General features: G+C 39.3%; 2 protein-coding genes across 2 annotated transcripts in view; one reads left to right on the plus strand and one right to left on the minus strand.

Annotated features, from left to right (window-relative positions):
• eef1akmt2 (EEF1A lysine methyltransferase 2) lies at positions 1 to 12,349 on the minus strand. Its single transcript, XM_034184505.1, has 6 exons — positions 12,195 to 12,349; positions 10,150 to 10,215; positions 5,375 to 5,489; positions 4,911 to 5,018; positions 2,415 to 2,631; positions 1 to 264 (listed from the first exon to the last, which is right to left on the minus strand). The coding sequence occupies exons 1-6, from the start codon at positions 12,290 to 12,292 to the stop codon at positions 167 to 169; spliced, it is 702 nt and encodes a 233-aa protein (XP_034040396.1). The 5' UTR covers positions 12,293 to 12,349; the 3' UTR covers positions 1 to 166.
• abraxas2 (abraxas 2, BRISC complex subunit) overlaps positions 12,338 to 18,167 on the plus strand; it is a 22,206-nt gene continuing 16,376 nt past the window's right edge. Inside the window, exons 1-2 of the mRNA XM_034184504.1 lie at positions 12,338 to 12,477; positions 15,109 to 15,199. Of these exons, the coding sequence (XP_034040395.1) occupies positions 12,406 to 12,477; positions 15,109 to 15,199 (163 nt within the window). The 5' untranslated portion in view covers positions 12,338 to 12,405. The remainder of the gene's footprint in view (positions 12,478 to 15,108; positions 15,200 to 18,167) is intronic.

Consider the following 18,167-nt stretch of genomic DNA (forward strand, 5'->3'; position numbering starts at 1 on the left):
TGATAAACTATTTATTTGAAATCAGAACTGCCTCACTCAAGTTCTGCATCATTACATAGTCTGTAGAATAAAAATAAACAAAATCATTCAGTCTGGTACAAAAAAAAAAAAAGACGTGCAGGTAGGAGAACTTCCACTGCCAAATTAATATACTATATACTTTGAATTAATATACTCGCTTGAATATAAGTGATGTCACACTGTTGCCCATCTTGCCTCCAAACTGGAATTTTGGTGTTGGTAACTCCTCAACAAATTCAAATCCTGTCAGATCACACGGGGGAAAAGCAACAAAACAGTTTAAAATGTGCTTCATCAAAAGGATCCAAGATTCTATTCTTCTACTACTGCATGATGTAAACAGTCTAAAACAAAGATACCTACACTTTTTTATGTGCCAACATTAAAAGCAAACCTTCCACCATCTGTGGTACATTCCTGGACTTAGTAAATAGGCTATAGTGTGATGGATTAGACTTTGTAACATCCTGGCTCTCTGGAGGTTCTCCAGAGTGACTACACCCAGAAGAAAGATCTAATGGAAACTTCTGAGTTTACAAAAGATCACCTTAAAGGGGACGTTTGGCTTTTTCAACCTAAGTTCTATTTTTACATGTTTTGAGGGTCACCTTTTCACTCTGGAAGAAAATGAATTTAAATGGCCCACTATTAATTTAGAACGCAAACACCACCACAGCAAGCAGAAGCTAACTGGGTAATTAATGATACTCAAAAGGGCCATAACAACTCTTTCTTGTCGCTACTGAACAGGCAAAATGTCAGCAGAAGTGACTGGTTGCAGGGACCATTTCCATGCAGAGCTAAACGTGTGCATGTTTACCTCACTCAATGTAACTGATTATGCAGTTAGCTGCTTACCTTAGCCTAGCTGTCCTCCTTGCTGTGGCTGTCCACTGAGCCATTACAAATTGACTGCAAAGGAGGGGCTGGGTCTTACAGTGAGTTCATAAACTGTGTTCATGTTCTAAATAAACAATTACCCAGATTAAATTATTTTTGTCCCAAGTGAAAAGATGAGCCTCAAAACATCTTAAAATATGAGCGTAGATTATAAATGGCCAGAGTTCCCCTTTAAAGCTGGCTTTGCATGGTGAAAGTTTTACAATACTTTACTTATTTGAAACTTGTGTCAAACTCAACCCTAATGGTAACAAAACTCTCAACTTTATGAAAATACTTCCATGCATCAGCCAGTTAAAACACTAACATCATGTTACATGATGATGTAAAACTACAGTATCATTTCAACAGGACAATAAAGTTTTGACATCAATCACATTTGTTTCTAAAACACAATCATATATCAGCTACAGTTTCATACTGATGTCACAAGGTGGCAACAAAGAGCTATTTATTTATTTATGTAGTTTCCTTTAATCAAAGATAGACTGCAATCACCAGAGGCTCACTGGATCAACAACACATCTGCATTGATATTAATATTATCCTGCAAGAAAATTATACAATACAAAATAAGATACAAAGTTCCAAATAGATATCATGATACTATAACAGATAGAAAATACCACTCTTGCTAGCTAACAAACATGGTGCATGAGACTTTATTTTTAGTTGCTTTTTGTAACTGTGAAGAAGAGCTACAATGATTAATCTATTATTAATCAGGATTAAAACAGATGACTAGTTTGATCAATATTTAATTTTGAGTGATTTTTAAAAACCAAATTCTTCAATTTCAGCTTCTTAAATGGGAAGAATTTTGGCTTATTTTATTATCACTGGCAGTAAACTGAATATCTCTGGGCTGTGGACAAAACAAGATATGGATAACACTGATCTACATTTTTCATCATTTTCTCACATTTTATGGACCCAACAACTACGTGATTAATTGAGAAAATCGTGGCTCAATTAATCTATTTTGAAAATAACATTTAGTTGCAGTTCTACAACTTGCATGGTAATTATGTTTCATACAGTTTGTAACCTGCAATTTGTTATTATTGTTGCAGGAAAATTTCACCATGCACTGTAAAAATTATCAAGGTAGTTCTAGTTAAAAGTTAAACTGCTGCCTTAAAAACATGAGTAAATGCAACTTCAAAATAATTCCATTACACTGATTCAAACTCACATTGTTAAGTTAAATTGGCACACTGAAATTTTCATTTCACTGAACGGATGATAACTCATGAAAGTCAATTCCAATTTTAAAATTATGAAGTAAATTAATTAAACAAGCTACTATGACTTACTGACCATATAGTTTTTTGTTGTTGTTGTATTTGTCTCCGCTATGGTATAGCTTCTCTTTGTTCATCGCAAGTCATACAGCAGATATCACGCAACAGAGCTGAAAATTACTTGAGTAGATGTATCACAGCGCATCACACTTACTCAAATGATTGAGCTTGAAATTTCACCAATCTTACCTTCTGTGAACCTAGCCAGAAGCTGTTCTTTTGTCCAGTTGCAAGAGGTAACTGCAAAGAATCCTTTGTCCTTGAGAGCATCTTTGAGAGCTTGGACATAGAGTTTCTTGATCTCCTTTGTGTTGTCTGGGTTTAGGATGACTGCATCAAATGTTCCTTTGTCAATGCAGACATCAAAACCCTTCAGCTCACCATGAGAGTTTAAAAAGTCCATCTCCTAGAAACAAAAAGAATTTGCAAGTTAATACAATGAAAACTCTGATGACTGTGGATAACCACTGACCCAACAGCCCTCAGGGGGTGGAGAGGATACAGTCCTACTGATATGAATTTCTTGGGGTCCCTCACTGACACTGATATTAGGGAGTTTAAAAAAAATTATATTCAAATATATCTACCAATATATGCATAAAAACTGCAACCACTCCTAGCATTTCATTATTAAATCCTTATGACAAAGAAATGTAATTGAGGCTTTATGTTTTACAGTGTAAACATAAACCTTACTATAAATAACAAAAAAAAATAATAACCAACCAACACAAGTCACACTACCATCAATTTATTTGGCAGGTGCTATGTCGCACTGCATAGCATTTACATAAAATAGACTCTTCAAGTCTATTTTGGCTCCGCCTATCTAGTGGCAGAGTGACCACTTGTCTCGTTTTGCTGTAAAATGCCCACTCTGAATGAAAACCAATTGCAGCTGGTTGTCTTTTGTCTGTCTCTTGTAGCTACTGTGGTCAAGGGGTGATGGGGTCCCAGCCATGGTAAACAGTAACAATGCCATCAGCGCCCCCTCTAGTGGGCAAACTAAATAACGAAACTATTTCCAACAGCCAGTTTTCTGCATTGTTTAGCTGGTAAATTTAAAAATGTCATGTTGGCAAATATAACTCCCACACCAATATGTTTGTGAAAGGATCATATTATCCAATACTATTAGCCAGCCAATGTATCGGTTAGGCTTCAGTAGAGGATCTACTTTTCTTCTGTTGTCTACTGATCAACTCCACAACAAACATGCAAAATTGTGCCTGCCTGATTCTTTAAGGTGAGAATTCTTTCAGCAACACCCTACTGTTATGCCCACTGTTGATTCCATCTCTGTGGAAGTTGCTGACCTACTGTACAACCAATGAAAGGGCCTCTTTATCTACAGAGGGTACGAGATCTCTGGGGTGACCTGAAGCGCCACATGCTCATAAACCGTGGGTCATATAAATGGAAATTTATGGAGGAAGATCAACAATGTTTGACAGCAGTCAAGTATATCCATATTAAAGGTACTCATCTTCGTCAGTAAAATGAAAAACATAGGTGCCAAAAGCAGAATGTATGACACGAAGAGGTCAAACAAGCAAATGTTAGTGAGATTAGAGTTGGAATGACCTCCGAGTCTACTCTTGACAAGGAAGAACTTTTTAATTGAGCTTTAAACTGCCAAGCACTCTCCAGGACTTTTGCCAAGACTCCAAGTGCAGAACACAAGCGCAATCATAGACGCTCTTTAGGCAAAGGAGACATGAACAAGATGACAACAAATCCTGTCATACATACAGTATGTGATGCATTTAACTGTCTGTAGTCACTCATCATCCATTCCGTGCAGAATAGAAAACTTTAAAAATTGGTTTATCAGTAAGATATATGTCAGGATTTCTGTAAAATTCTGCCAAATCATTTCATTTGAATACTGGACAAACTTTCATTTTATTGCACTTCCAGGCTTTCTTGCAATCTATCTGCACCGCATGTAAACACAGGAGTTTTTCAGAACATTACATAGAAAAGCATTACCACTGCCAGAGAGGTAATGTTTTCACCAAGGATTGTTTGAAATTTTTTCAATTTATTTTAATTTATTTGGCGCCAAATCACAACAAAGTTGCCTCAAGGCGCTTCACACAAGTAAGGTCTAACCTTACCAATGCCCAGAGCAAGCACACAGGTGACAGTGGTAAGGAAAAACTCATCTGAAGAAGAAACTTCAAGCAGACCAGACTCAAAGGGGTGACCCTCTGCTTGGGCCATGCTACCAACACAAATTACAAAACAATTCACAAAACAAATATACAGGAAATGTTGCCGGTGGACAGGACAGTAGGGTTTCAGAAACAGACACCACATTCATCAATGGATGGAGCCACATCTCAAACAGAGAGGAAATAAAAACAGAATCAGGCATCAGAAAGACAACAAATACAGTATAATTTGTCAGCATTAAGCAACAAGAAAAACAAAAGAAATCTGGTCACCCTATGGGTCCCACTTTAGAGCGACAGACTCACAGCATTTGAAGGAGTGTTTACATCCATTCATGGCTAAAGATGGGAATGGATATCAGACTCATATAGGTGCATATGCATAGCTTTGTAAGTGGCATAAAAAAATGTGTATGCACATTTCTACCTTTATGTATACAAACCGTTTAGCAGTCTTTATAGAGAGTTTTATAAATGAGGCCCCTGGTATTTAAGATACTGTACTCACCTTTACAGTGACCTCTCTCAAGTCCTCTGCCTGCAGCACATTCCTAGCCAATTCTACAGAGGCTGGAGAATAATCTATACCAGTCAGGTTCCTGTATCCGTGTTTAGCCTCAACACAGAAAACACAGCAAATTTGTAAACCAGAGGATAATGTCATATAATGACAGAAATTTCACATGAAAAGGTCAAATCAGGAAAATCACAGTTGCAGTTTAATTTGATGAAAATTTTACACTTCTGCTGGTAAAATTTCTGCCTAAATCCAGTATAATACAGGAGTGGCATTTAAATATGGTTTCAAAGCACTGAAGATTTTTTTTAAGTCAGCAATATTTCTACATTTGTGGATGATACCAGGTAGCTATTAATCTTCAGCTTTCACTGTGTGGTGATTTGGAATGACTGACCCTTCAGGAAGATTCAAGCTTGAAAGAAAATAAAATTAAAGTTTTACTCTGTTCACACCAGTTCAACTAAAAAGACTCCATTTCCAGTGCCAATATCAAGAATGGCAGCATTTTCTTGGATCTTCGCTTTGTCCATCCATTGAAGGACACGGTTCATGCTTTCCTCTCCAAACCTTACAAGAAGACAGAAACGGAAAAACTTTAGTTGTGTGACACCAGCACTGCTTCAATCAAAACAGGAACTAGACGGCAGCACTCGGAGACGTCACACCTTCGCTAATGCCCTACAATGCCTGTGTTGTGGATTGTAATAACAGATGCCACCCTGTTTGTATGTTCATTCAACTTGAACAGGATATGCATGTTTGACAGGATTCATCATTCATTCAGTTTAGTTTCTGGATCTGCTCAGTCCAGTTTAGGGCCACAGGGAGGGGAACTGGAGCTCATACATTTCAGCATGATACAGTAAATGATTAGTTTTTGTGAATCTGGGCAAAATGTTGAATTTCTCATCTTATCGTATTTTGTTTATACCAAGATTGTTTATACCTAGATTCTGTAGCATTAAGCAGATGACAGTTTCCAACTCCAACTGGATTCCAGTCCATTGCAGGTTGTTTCCCTACATCTTGGATGGGGAAGTAACCTGTCCACCATTGTTAATGCACATGAAGCATTTTGTCCAAGGACATATGACCGGGAATCAAATCTTAGTCCTCCTCCCACTGAGCTATCAATGTTATATTAAAGAAGTGTAATAATTACAGTGGGGAAAATAAGTATTTGACCCCCTGTCAGTTTTGCAGGTTTTCCCACCTACAAAGAATGGACAGGTCTGTAATTTTTATCGTGGGTACACTTCAACTGTGAGAGACAGAATCTTAAAAAAAAAAAAAAAGAATTCGAGAAAATCACACTGTATGATTTTTAAATAATTAATTTGCATTTTATTGCATGAAATAAGTATTTGATGCCCTAGAAAAACAGAGCTTAACAATTGGTACAGAAACATTTGTCTGCCATTACAGAGGTCAGATGTTTCCTGTAGTTCTTGACTAAGTTTTCACACACTGCAACAGGGATTTTGGTCCACTCCTCCATACAGATCTTCTCCAAATCCTTCAGTTCCCTCCAAAGATTTTCTATTGAGTTCAGGTCTGGAGACTGGCCAGGCCACTCCAGGACCTTGAAATGCTTCTTAGGGAGCCCCTCCTTAGTTGCCCTGGCTGTGTGTTTGGGGTCATTGTCATGCTGGAAGACCCAGCCATGACCCATCTTCAATGCTCTTACTGAGGGAAGGAGGTTGTTTGCCAAAATCTCGCAATACATAACACCATCCATCGTCCCTTCAATACGGTGCAGTCATCCTGTCCCCTTTGCAGAAGAGCACCACCAAAGTATGATGTTTCCACCCCCATGCTTCACGGTTTGGGATGGGCTTCTTGGGGTTGTTCTCATCCTCTAAACATGGTAAGTGGAGTTGATTCCAAAAAGCTCTATTCTGGTCTCTTCTGACCACATGACCTTCTCCCATGCCTCCTCTGGATCATCAAGATGGTCACTGGTGAACTTCAAATGGGCCTGGACATGTGCTGGCTTGAGCAGGGGGACCTTGCTGCACTGCAGGATTTTAAACCATGACAGCATCATGTGTTACTAATGTAATCTTTGTGACTGTGGTCCCAGCTCTCTTCAGGTCATTGACCAGGTCCTCCTGTGTAGTTCTGAGCTTTCTCAGAATCATCCTTACCCCACAAAGTGAGATCTTGCATGGAATCCCAGACCGAGGGAGACTGACGTCATCTTGTGTTTCTTCCACTTTCTAATAAATAATCATAACAGTTGTTGTCTTCTACCAAGCTGCTTGCCTGTTGTCCTGTGGTCCATCCCAGCCTTGTGCAGGTCTACAGTTTTGTCCCTGGTGTCCTTAGACAGCTCTTTGGTCTTGGCTATGGTGGACAGGTTGGAGTGTGATTGATTGAGTGTGTGAACAGATGTCTTTTATACAGGTAACAAGTTCAAACAGGTGCAATATATACAGGTAAAGAGTGCAGAATAAGAGGGCTTCTTAAAGAAAAAAATTACAGGTCTGTGAGAGCCAGAATTATTGCTGGTTGGTAGGGGGTCAAATACTTATTTCATGCAATAAAATGCAAATTAATTATTTAAAAATCATACAATGTGATTTTCTGGATTTTTTTTTTCTAGATTCTGTCTCTCACAGTTGAAGTGTACCTACGATAAACATTACAGACCTCTCCATTCTTTGTAGGTGGGAAAACCTGCAAAACTGACAGGGGGTCAAATACTGATTTTCCCCACTGCACCATATTTTCCAGAGTATATATAAGTAGCTTAAATGATGTCATAAAATCATTGGTGTTTATTTATTTGTCTGTCTGTCTGACTTGCTAGCAGGATTATCTCAAAACTACTGCACGGATTTTAACAAACGTTTTACCAAGATAGATAATAGGCCATGGAAGACTCCATTTAAATTTGGAGGTGAATGGAGCCAGATCCGGATTCTGGATCAAGATTTCACTTTACGAGGTCTGTCCATAAAGTATCGTACCTTTTTTTTTTTTTTTTTTAACTATATGGATTTGATTCATATGTTTTCACGTCAGACAAGCTTGAACCTTTGTGCGCATGCGAGTTTTTCCACGCCTGTCGGTGACATCATTCGCCTGTGAGCATGCCTTGTGGAAGGAGTGGTCCCGCCCCGTCGTCGGATTTTCATTGTCTGGAAATGGCGGAATTATTTGGGGTTTTTTTCCATCAGAATTTTTTCAGAAGCTGTTAGAGACTGGCACCTGGAAACTATTCGAAAAATTGATCTGGCTTTCGGTGAAAATTTTACGGGCTTCACAGAGAATAAGGTCTGGTAGTACAGCTTTAAGGACCCCTTTAAGGACGCGCCGCGCTCCGAGCTGCGACGACACGGCACAAGCCACCGGACCATTTCTGAGCTGATGGCTCTGTGGATACGAGACCGTCGTGTGCTCTTTCTGTGGTTATCACAAGAGTTGGGCATCAGCCATTTTCCAGCAGATTTCACTTTTAACAAGAGATTTTGTCATGGAAAGCCGCGCGGAGGCTTCGCGCGTCACGACCGATTCGCTTTGGAAGCGAGACAAAGGAACACCTCCATTTCGGCGTGTCAGAGGACAAGTTTGGACATGTCCAGCTCTCCACAATTTCACTGATACTTACTGGACTGGTAAGCATTGAAAGCCGAGATAGACATGTCCAAACTTGTCCTGTGACACGCCGAAATGGAGGTGTTCCTTTGTCTCGCTTCCAAAGCGAATCGGTCGTGACGCGCGAAGCCTCCGCGCGGCTTTCCATGACAAAATCTCTTGTTAAAAGTGAAATCTGCTGGAAAATGGCTGATGCCCAACTCTTGTGATAACCACAGAAAGAGCACACGACGGTCTCGTATCCACAGAGCCATCAGCTCAGAAATGGTCCGGTGGCTTGTGCCGTGTCGTCGCAGCTCGGAGCGCGGCGCGTCCTTAAAGGGGTCCTTAAAGCTGTACTACCAGACCTTATTCTCTGTGAAGCCCGTAAAATTTTCACCGAAAGCCAGATCAATTTTTCGAATAGTTTCCAGGTGCCAGTCTCTAACAGCTTCTGAAAAAATTCTGATGGAAAAAAACCCCCAAATCATTCCGCCATTTCCAGACAATGAAAATCCGACGACGGGGCGGGACCACTCCTTCCACAAGGCATGCTCACAGGCGAATGACGTCACCGACAGGCGTGGAAAAACTCACGCATGCGCACAAGGGTTCAAGCTTGTCTGACGTGAAAACATATGAATCAAATATATATAGTTTAAAAAAAAAATAAAAAGGTACGATACTTTATGGACAGACCTCATATATAGGCTTTGAAAGATTATGTAAAAAACAAAACAAAACAAAAAACTACTTCATGAGTTCTCACCAAATTTACACCACAGATAGATATTAGGGCATGGAAGACTCCACTGAATTTTGTAGGTGATCTGGATCCAGATTGAGGAACATCAGAAATCTCAGATCACTCTCGTTTTAACTAGTTTGTGAGGTCCTGCGACTTATACTCAGGTGTGCCTTATATACCAAAGAAATAAACAAAATAAATCAAACAAATCAGGTGTTTTTTAACGTGTGATTTATAACAATAATAATAAGAATTACTTTTTATATAGATGTTTCCCAGGAATCAAAGCACTAAACAAAATAAACTCTATTAATAAAAGCAATGTCAATAATAAAAAGTACACTGCAACAATGTACAAATAGAATTATATATGAGATTTTCTCTTAAACAGGCTTTTTTAAGATGTGACTCCAGAAAATACGGTGTGTGTGTGTGTGTATGTGTGTATATATATATATATATATATATATATACACACACACACACACACACACACACACACACACACACACACACACACACACACACACACACACACACTTAGATCAGCGTCTCCCAACCAATCCTGGTCTTAAGGACCCAAAGTACTGCACATTTTGTGCTTATCACTGTAATAATCAGAGCAGAGCAGCTCAGTTAGCAGATGATTAGCTGAACACACCTGACTGAGTTACCCTGCTGTGATTAGTTCAGGGACAAACACAAAATGTGCAGTATTTTGGGTTCTGATTTAAAGCTTGACATATGTTTAGCCAGGCTCAGGTAAATGTCTGAGTGATCACTTGAACAGTCAAACAAACAGCACTGAACATATAATCACCCTTCTGCAGGTAGAAATATAATGCATAGACCACTATGGTAAAAACTGATTGGTCAGAAAATAGTGTTTTGTGGGATTACCATATCTCACCAACATCTCCAATGTCTTTGAATGTTTCGAGTTCTCTTTGATATGCATCTTCCCAACTGCAGAAAAAAGGAAATGCTGACAGTGAGTAACCAGAATATGTGTGGATGAAAAAGATACACTCCGTAAACTGAACTACATTTATTATATCATCTTTTACAGCTGTTTCACAAAAACTGTTCCCTGACCTATTACAAAAAGGCCTGTATGCACATCTTTATGTTCTTGATGAACCCTTTCAACTGAAGCTGAAAGTCTACACTTCAGTCACACCTTTAGACTGTCTGATTTCAGTTTCATTGTGGTATTGTCCAGTGACAAAATTACAAAAATCATATCACTGTCCAAATCACTATGTAGCTGAGTGTACATTGCTGCTAACCATTTATACTGCCTTTATGGGTCTGACAGAAACATCCTTCTTTTTATGCATGTCAGTTTGTGTAGCCACATGCAAAGAATGAAACAACCACCATGTGTCCTTCCAGTCAGAAGGATCAAAATAAGAGAAAACTGAAGAACACTATTAATTTATTAGTTGTTCTAACTGGACTGAATATTTATCACCCTTCAGGATGACAATCAAAAGATCTACTAAGTAAATATGTGAATCGGTTTCTCAGCAGGAAACGGATGGATTGTCTACTCCGGGTAGGGAATGCGGTCTTGTCCCAAGTGAAGGAGTTCAAGTACCTCAGGGTCTTGTTCACGAGTGAGGAGACAATGGAGTGTGAGACTGGCCATAGAATCGGCGCAGCAGGGGAGGTATTGCACTCACATTGTGACGAAAAGGGAGCTGAGCCAAAAGGCGAAGCTCTCGATCTACTGTTCAATCTTCGTTCCTACTCTCACCTATGGTCATGAGGGTTAAGTCATGACCGACAAAAACTAGATTGCGGGTACAAATGGCCAAAATGGGCTTCCTTAGGAGGGTGGCTGGTGTCTCCCTTAGAGATAGGTTGAGAAGCTCGGTCATCCGTGGGGAGCACGGAGTAGAGTCGTTGCTCCTTCGCGTTGTAAAGAGCCAGTTCAGGCATCTGGTAAGGATGCCCCCCTGGGCGCCTCCCTAGGGAGGTGTTCCAGGCACGTCCATCTGAGAGGAGACCCCGGGTAGACCCAGGACTAGGTGGAGAAATTAGATCTCCACACTGGCCTGGGAACGCCTCGGGATCCACCAGTCAGGGGTCGTGAATGTGGCCTGGGAAAGGGAAGTCTGTGGTCCCCTGCTGGAGCTGTTGCCCCCGCGACACGATCCCAGATAAGCGATTAAAGATGAGGATTTACTTAAAGTTTATAAACTGGATAGATCACAATCACAGATCCTATTCAGTTTATGCACATACTGCTGCTATACATATGGCGAAGAGCTCATGAGTCTTGAAAATGTTTTGGTGTAAGACTTACGAGTACTTCTCAGGTAAATACAACAAATCACTAATTACATCTGCCAAGGAGGTAATAAAATCATCTGCATTTATTCATTTCTGTCTGTCTGTTAGCAAGACTACGTTAAAACTACTGCACGGATTATGACGAAATTTGCACCACAGATAGATATTAGGCCATGTAAGACTCCATTACATTTTGGAGGTGATACGGATTTGGATTCAATTCCTTGCACATCCAATCTTCAGCTTCAGTTATTAAAATTGATTTTTTTTGTTGTTGTTATTCTATTGTATAAATATAAACCCATGTGTGCGTTACTGTGCAATTTTTAATCACACAAATAAAATTAATTATGAATTACAAAGCCTCTGTCCTAGTGCGACCCCCATGCACGCCCCCTGTTTAAGAACCTCATCTTGCTAACTCCTTTTGTGATTAGTGCTAGTTCTAAGTTAATATAACAGACAGATAACAACTACTGAAGATCTTCTCTAGACAGACGTGACATACATTTCACCTCATATATTTAGGTAAAATGATTGACGGTTTGAACCAAAGGGACGCTATATGGCTAGCTAGTTTCGTAGGTGTCTCTTATTAGCAATTTCTAATCACAACACGCGCAAGCTACAAATCACATAATACTCACTACTCTTTAGTTCCAAGATTTGAAGGTCCAAAATCATCATCTGAACATCTGTCCTCTTCTGAATCAGAGGCATTTTCGCAAAGACCGGATTCTTCCATGCTGCAGCGAAAATTGTCAGGTCATCACCGCCTACAATTCCCAAAATACTTTGCGATCGAAAGGCCCGCTTCCTACCGCAGGGGATGGTGGGATTGACAGGGATGTTTCCATCATGGCGGCATCCATTTCAGGTTATACTTTTAGTTCTGTGTGTTATCACAGCGCCAACAGTAACTCCGATCATGTGAGTATTCATAATTAAATTCGACAGAATGCAGAACACTCGTCTCTGACTTTCGCGCAGCTCAGTGGGATGTTTTACAGTTCACAAACGGCGTTAGTTTGTGATGTTTTTTTCTCCACTGTCATCCTGTTGCTGGCTAGCTAGCATCGGCTACGTCTATTTTGTGGCGGCTATAATTTAATAAAGTACAACAACATGAAGACAAAGTTTGTGCTTACAGGTGATTTGTGTTGTGGCACAGTCTCGCTATAGCATAAATTATTCAGCGGGTCGCCAGGAAATAATCTGGTGTTAGCTGGCTAGCATGCTATGATGTTGTCTTAACACTTCCGTGACAGTATTTTTAGTCACCTCGACTTTTTGTCAGGTGACTTTCAGATTGAAGCAGCATGACGCCCCTCGCGCTTTTTGTATTGTTTTAGTTTACGTAGATAATGCTGGCTAGCGCATTTGATATAGCACTTAGCCTAACTCTTGCGTGAAAATATGTGGTTTATCTGTTTGTTTTGTTGACGTTTTTTGGCTGTTTGTGGGAATGGCTGATATAGCTGATTGCAGGATGGAATAGTGATTACTAAATGTGATCAGGGGATTAGAAATAAGTGATTCATTAATTACAGCTAAGTAACTTTCTCTCTTATAGATTTTCAGTCAGACAAGTTTACCTGCATTCCTTACGTAGACATAGTGAACAATACAGCTGCTGCTGAGTTTTACAAGATTGACTAGCCAGTAGCCACTATCAACTAATCTTTTCAGTATCATACTCATGTGTTGTATTTGCATCTCCCTTGTTTTCACTTGGGGTTGCCACAGCTCCACGTCAGATCTGCATGTTGATTTTGACAAGTTTTATGTCAGATGCCCTTCTTGATGTAATTCCATATTGCATGGAGAATGGACAGGGGAGGGCTTGAACCAGGATCATTGAGAATGATTGGGATTTATCACACAATACATAAATAAAGTATAAACTAGACAGGTTAAAAACCATCTAAAAAATGGTAACCACAGTAAACAAATAAAATGCAATGAAGTGAATGCTACCCACAATACTGTCGGTCGCTGCAATGTCACATCCGGTTTGCTGTTGCCATCATGTGACTCAGCGAAGTAAAACAAAGCTTCACTGTGAGGCCATGTTTTTAGTTGATTTAGTCTTTTTTTTATTTCCTCCTGATACAGCCTACATTCAAAACAAATATTCACTGCTAAATTTCAAGAGTTCAGGAGAATGATGTTGTCAGGATATGCTATTCTGAAACCTGGATGTTCTTGTCTAGACAGTTCTGGATGCAATGTGCAGCTCTTTCTCCGTCGGTCTTCTCTCTTCCACTGCCATGTTTCTGAACAACAGTGGTTTTGTAGGAAAGGTTGTTGTGCGCTACTACTGTGTGGAACTACACTATACCATTTCTGGATGCAGCACATTTTGTTCCAGATGTCTTAATAAAACTAAAAGCATCTGATAAGCTTTCTAGAGAATAGCAGTGGTGTGTTGTACTCACATTTTAATGTGGTAGAGATGGTTACTCCCAAGAATTTGTAACAGCCCACTTCAATTTCAGTATTGTTAGTAAACAAAAAACGTTAACCTTTACAGTTTCTGTGAAAGTTAAGAGCCAATATTTTTAAAGTTCAGGCAGGTTTACATTAGGGTGTGATTCAAGCTGACTCGGATTTCAACGAAACTTTGCTCAGAGATGGAACCTACCAATAAATGAACTTTCCCAAAATTTCTCGACCAAAAACCAAAAGGTGACCTTGCCAGGCGTCATCAAAGTTCAAGGCAAAAATATGCAAAAACTGATATTTCATTAAATTCTCATCTTTCAAGTGGTGTTAACATTCAGCACCATCAAGTCCCCGAGCTAGTTTAACTATCAAATGACTTAGGGAGGCAAACTCTTTCATCTTATATACATATTTGGTTGGGGGATCAATGTTGCTGAATATAGGGGGCGCTCAAAGTCTGTATTTAAAGGCCCATAACTCTGCGCCATCAAGACCCCAACCAGATTTCAATGTTATCATCAAATATAGGCCCTACTCTTTCAAATGCAACTGAAAAAACATTGGGGTCTTGATGGCGCTGGCCACCAGGGGGTGCGACTTGCCCAATTTTGAGGAAGTTTAGCGCCACCTGGTGGCCCGCGCCATCAACCTTTTTTAACCAAATTTGCAGCAGTGGATAACCCAACATCTCTACTTTATATAACAGTTGGCAGAATTTTGGGGACTCTGGTTTTCGTTCAAAAAATTTTGAGAAAGTTCATTTCTTGGTAGGTTCCATCTCTGAGCCATGTTTTGTTGAAATCTGAGTCGGCTTGAATCACAGCCTGCCTGATCCTTAAAAAAATGGCTCTTAATTGCTAATTCCTTGGTATTGTTTGCAGACAATTATTTCCAGATTGTTAGCATTGCACTGGTTCAACAAAAGATGAGACTTCACTTATGTATCCTGTTTCTTCATTATCAGAAATCAATCCCACTATTGTGGTGTCAACAAATTAAGCATTTTGCCCAATTCATTTAAATTCAAATATTTTCCAGGTGTCCATTTTTAATTCTATGCTTCATCCCATTCCATCCCAGTTCTTCTAATGCAAATGTTCAAATGTGTTGTTACAGGAGGGTTTCCTATTAGGAGAAGTAAGGCAAGAAGAGACGGTCAGCATCAGCGACACACAGATTAGCAGTGCAGAATTGCTCCAAATTGTAGGTAGGTCTAAATTGGAAATTAATAATCTGTGGTATTCTAAGTAATATTTAGCTACTGATTAAAGGTAGCTAGTGCGACTGTGGAATTTTGCATGAATCTGTCAGCAGGTTTCATATAAAATTAACTCTTCATTCTGATAGATATACGTATTTGTGTTCAATTATGGTTTTCTTTATTTGTTTTCTGTACTTGTTTTGGTATTAAGGTAGTTATTTTATTTAGGGTTATTCTTTTAGTTTCGTTCTTACTCTCACTTTCCTTTGTTCTTTCTTAGTATGTACATGTAGAACTGGATTTAACCAGTTTGTACCATTTAGAAAAAAGAGAGTTAGGTTACAATTATAAATCATATGTCTCCCGTTATTGCGCGGGCCTGGGGCAGAGGGATGGACCTCCCTTGAATGCCCACGGGGGCCAATAAGAGAAGGATTTTGCACAATAAGGTCCGCCTCTGTTACGCATATGTCATCCTGTATAAAAACTGATTGTATCCATTGTTCTGGGTTCTGTAAGAGTGGATCTTGTCTGTAAGAGAAGTTCTTGCAGGGCCCAGGCCTGATTATTTTTGCTATGACTTTGATTAAATTGAAAAGTGCGGAATAGTTAAAGTTTGTACTTTCTAAGGGGCAGTATTACAGAAAGAACTGGGGGAAGAATGAACAATTCCCTTACTGTGACATTGTTTTTGATTTGTCATTGCCCATTAATGCACTTTAACTGTTGTGATGATGACTTTATTTTATTTAATTACATTTTTTTGTTTTTTTTTTCATTTATGCTGGGCTCCAATATCACATCATTATAATTGGAGATTACAGCATCAAAACATTTTTGCAATTTAAAAAATTCAGCTCTTTTTGAAGTCTGTGCTAACTTTTCACAGTGATGCCAGTTTTTATCCATTTCATTTTGTCTGCAAAGTACAAACAAACTTGTTTGCAGTCAACACAAGTTTCTCTTTGGGATCAGTGTGTCTCATCAAGCATTTCCACACAGCGCTGGTCCTATATCTCCATCCACTCAACCTTTCTTTCTTCACATCTTCTTTTCCAAAATTCTGATTCTTAAGCTTGAATTTGATTGAGCTTCACTGTTGTGTTGTCTTTTTACACCTTCTTAGAAGAAGTATCACGTCTTAGCACAAAATGGACTGTAAGATGACTTTATATAGAATCTGGATCTGTATTTCTTCTGGGGACAGTGATATGAACTATAATAATATCACTGTATTTTTGACTTTTCAAAACTGTGAGTTGTGTTTGTCAGGAGAAATTCTGGTCTTTCCTACTTCCGTGTGGAAAACCTTGCATTGGGAAAACCTTGCATTGAGATTGGGTCACGTGGGACCCAACACAAATCTTGCAGGAGCGGGCGGTCAGAACTTTGCTGCGGGCAGTGTTAAAATTAAACACTGCGGGAACAGAAGTGACTAGATGACTCAGTCAACAAAAGAGAATAGTGTAAAGTATGCACGTCCACATGCTACTTTCATCTTAAGGAATTTAACAGGAGCAGAGGACATTACAGAAGTGAGCAGATAGAGACACAAACACAGCGCAGCGAGTCTGTGTCTCTCTATGTCACAGCACAGTGAGTTACTACATGCTGTTCTAAGGGCATTCAGTAACTGAACTGTCACATGAAACTGTCTTTAAACTGAAAACAACCAAATAGTAACATTATTCCTGATCAGTGTGTCAAAAGGCATACAAGCCAGGGATTCAAATAAACAAACAGTCCCATTAATTTCTTTATTAATAGCCTAAATGATGTGTTTTCTCCCGTGGGATTGGAGATAAACACAATTAATGCATCTCTATTATTGTGTGCTCAGTGTCTTGCGGGTGTGGGCAGGACTGCACACACCCATTGTGGGAGCAGGCAGGACTGTAACACACACGCTGCGGGTGCAGGTGAGAATAGTCAAAGTTTCGGCGGGAGTGGGCAAAAGAATATAGTCCTGCGCAGGGCTCTACTTCGTATCTTAAAATTCAAGAACGGTAAAACTCTCAAAATAAAAATTTTTATATATTATTTCTGCTAGGTCAAAGCTCTATGTGCCAAAACAATCATGCATTTCTCACATTTATAAATGCCTTTTTTACTGAATTTTATGTTTCAAGTAGGAAATGTACCAGAAGCCCTGAAATGCTGGCATCACTCACTACATGGCAACAAAAGCTGCTCAAATCTGCAGCAAGTTCTTGAGTGTTTATTTGTTTGAGAAGTTAACTTTTGGTGAAAATAAGATGGGCTAACAGCCAAAAATTAAATTACAATTGTGTCTCTTGCCCTTATGGCCAACTTAATTGTTGGGCAGTGATGGTATAATATCAGTGTTTCTAGTTTTGCACTATATGACCCCTTTAATAATTATCCTATTTGAGCATGCGCTTTACCTGGATTATTTTCATTTGAAAACTTGATGAATCAAAGATTTTTATAGTTTGCATTTCACAACTCCTTGGCTATGTATAACTAACTTGAATGAGCCTGCAGCACAACAGTCAGCTGGTTCACACAACAGAATTGCTTTTTAATCATTTCCATGACTGAGTTATGTCTTCATGTGAGAATCACTTTAAAGTGACTTACATCTACAAAAGGGAAGTATTTACCAGTGTTTTGAACAGGGAGAGATTAATGGCCTCACAGGTTGCCTCCATCGCCGATCTGATCATCACAGCCTCTGCACAACAGTGCTTATTAGAGCTGTGCCAAAATGATCATTCTTTTCCAAATTAATTTATTTGGTGTCATTATGAAAATAATATTTCTGGCCTGGTAGGGGTTCTGTTCTATTATACAGGGAAAATCAGATTTCTAGCAGTGTTGATGATACTGTGCAAACCTTATTGTGTTGCATTATCACACGGGTGATTTCTATGATGCCAGTGTACCGCCCAGATGCCCACCCAAATTTGCTTTTAAAGATGCACATTTATGTCTATATCTGCAAACATCCAAG

Source organism: Thalassophryne amazonica, chromosome 13, assembly GCF_902500255.1.
Source record: "Thalassophryne amazonica chromosome 13, fThaAma1.1, whole genome shotgun sequence".
NCBI lineage: Eukaryota > Metazoa > Chordata > Actinopteri > Batrachoidiformes > Batrachoididae > Thalassophryne > Thalassophryne amazonica.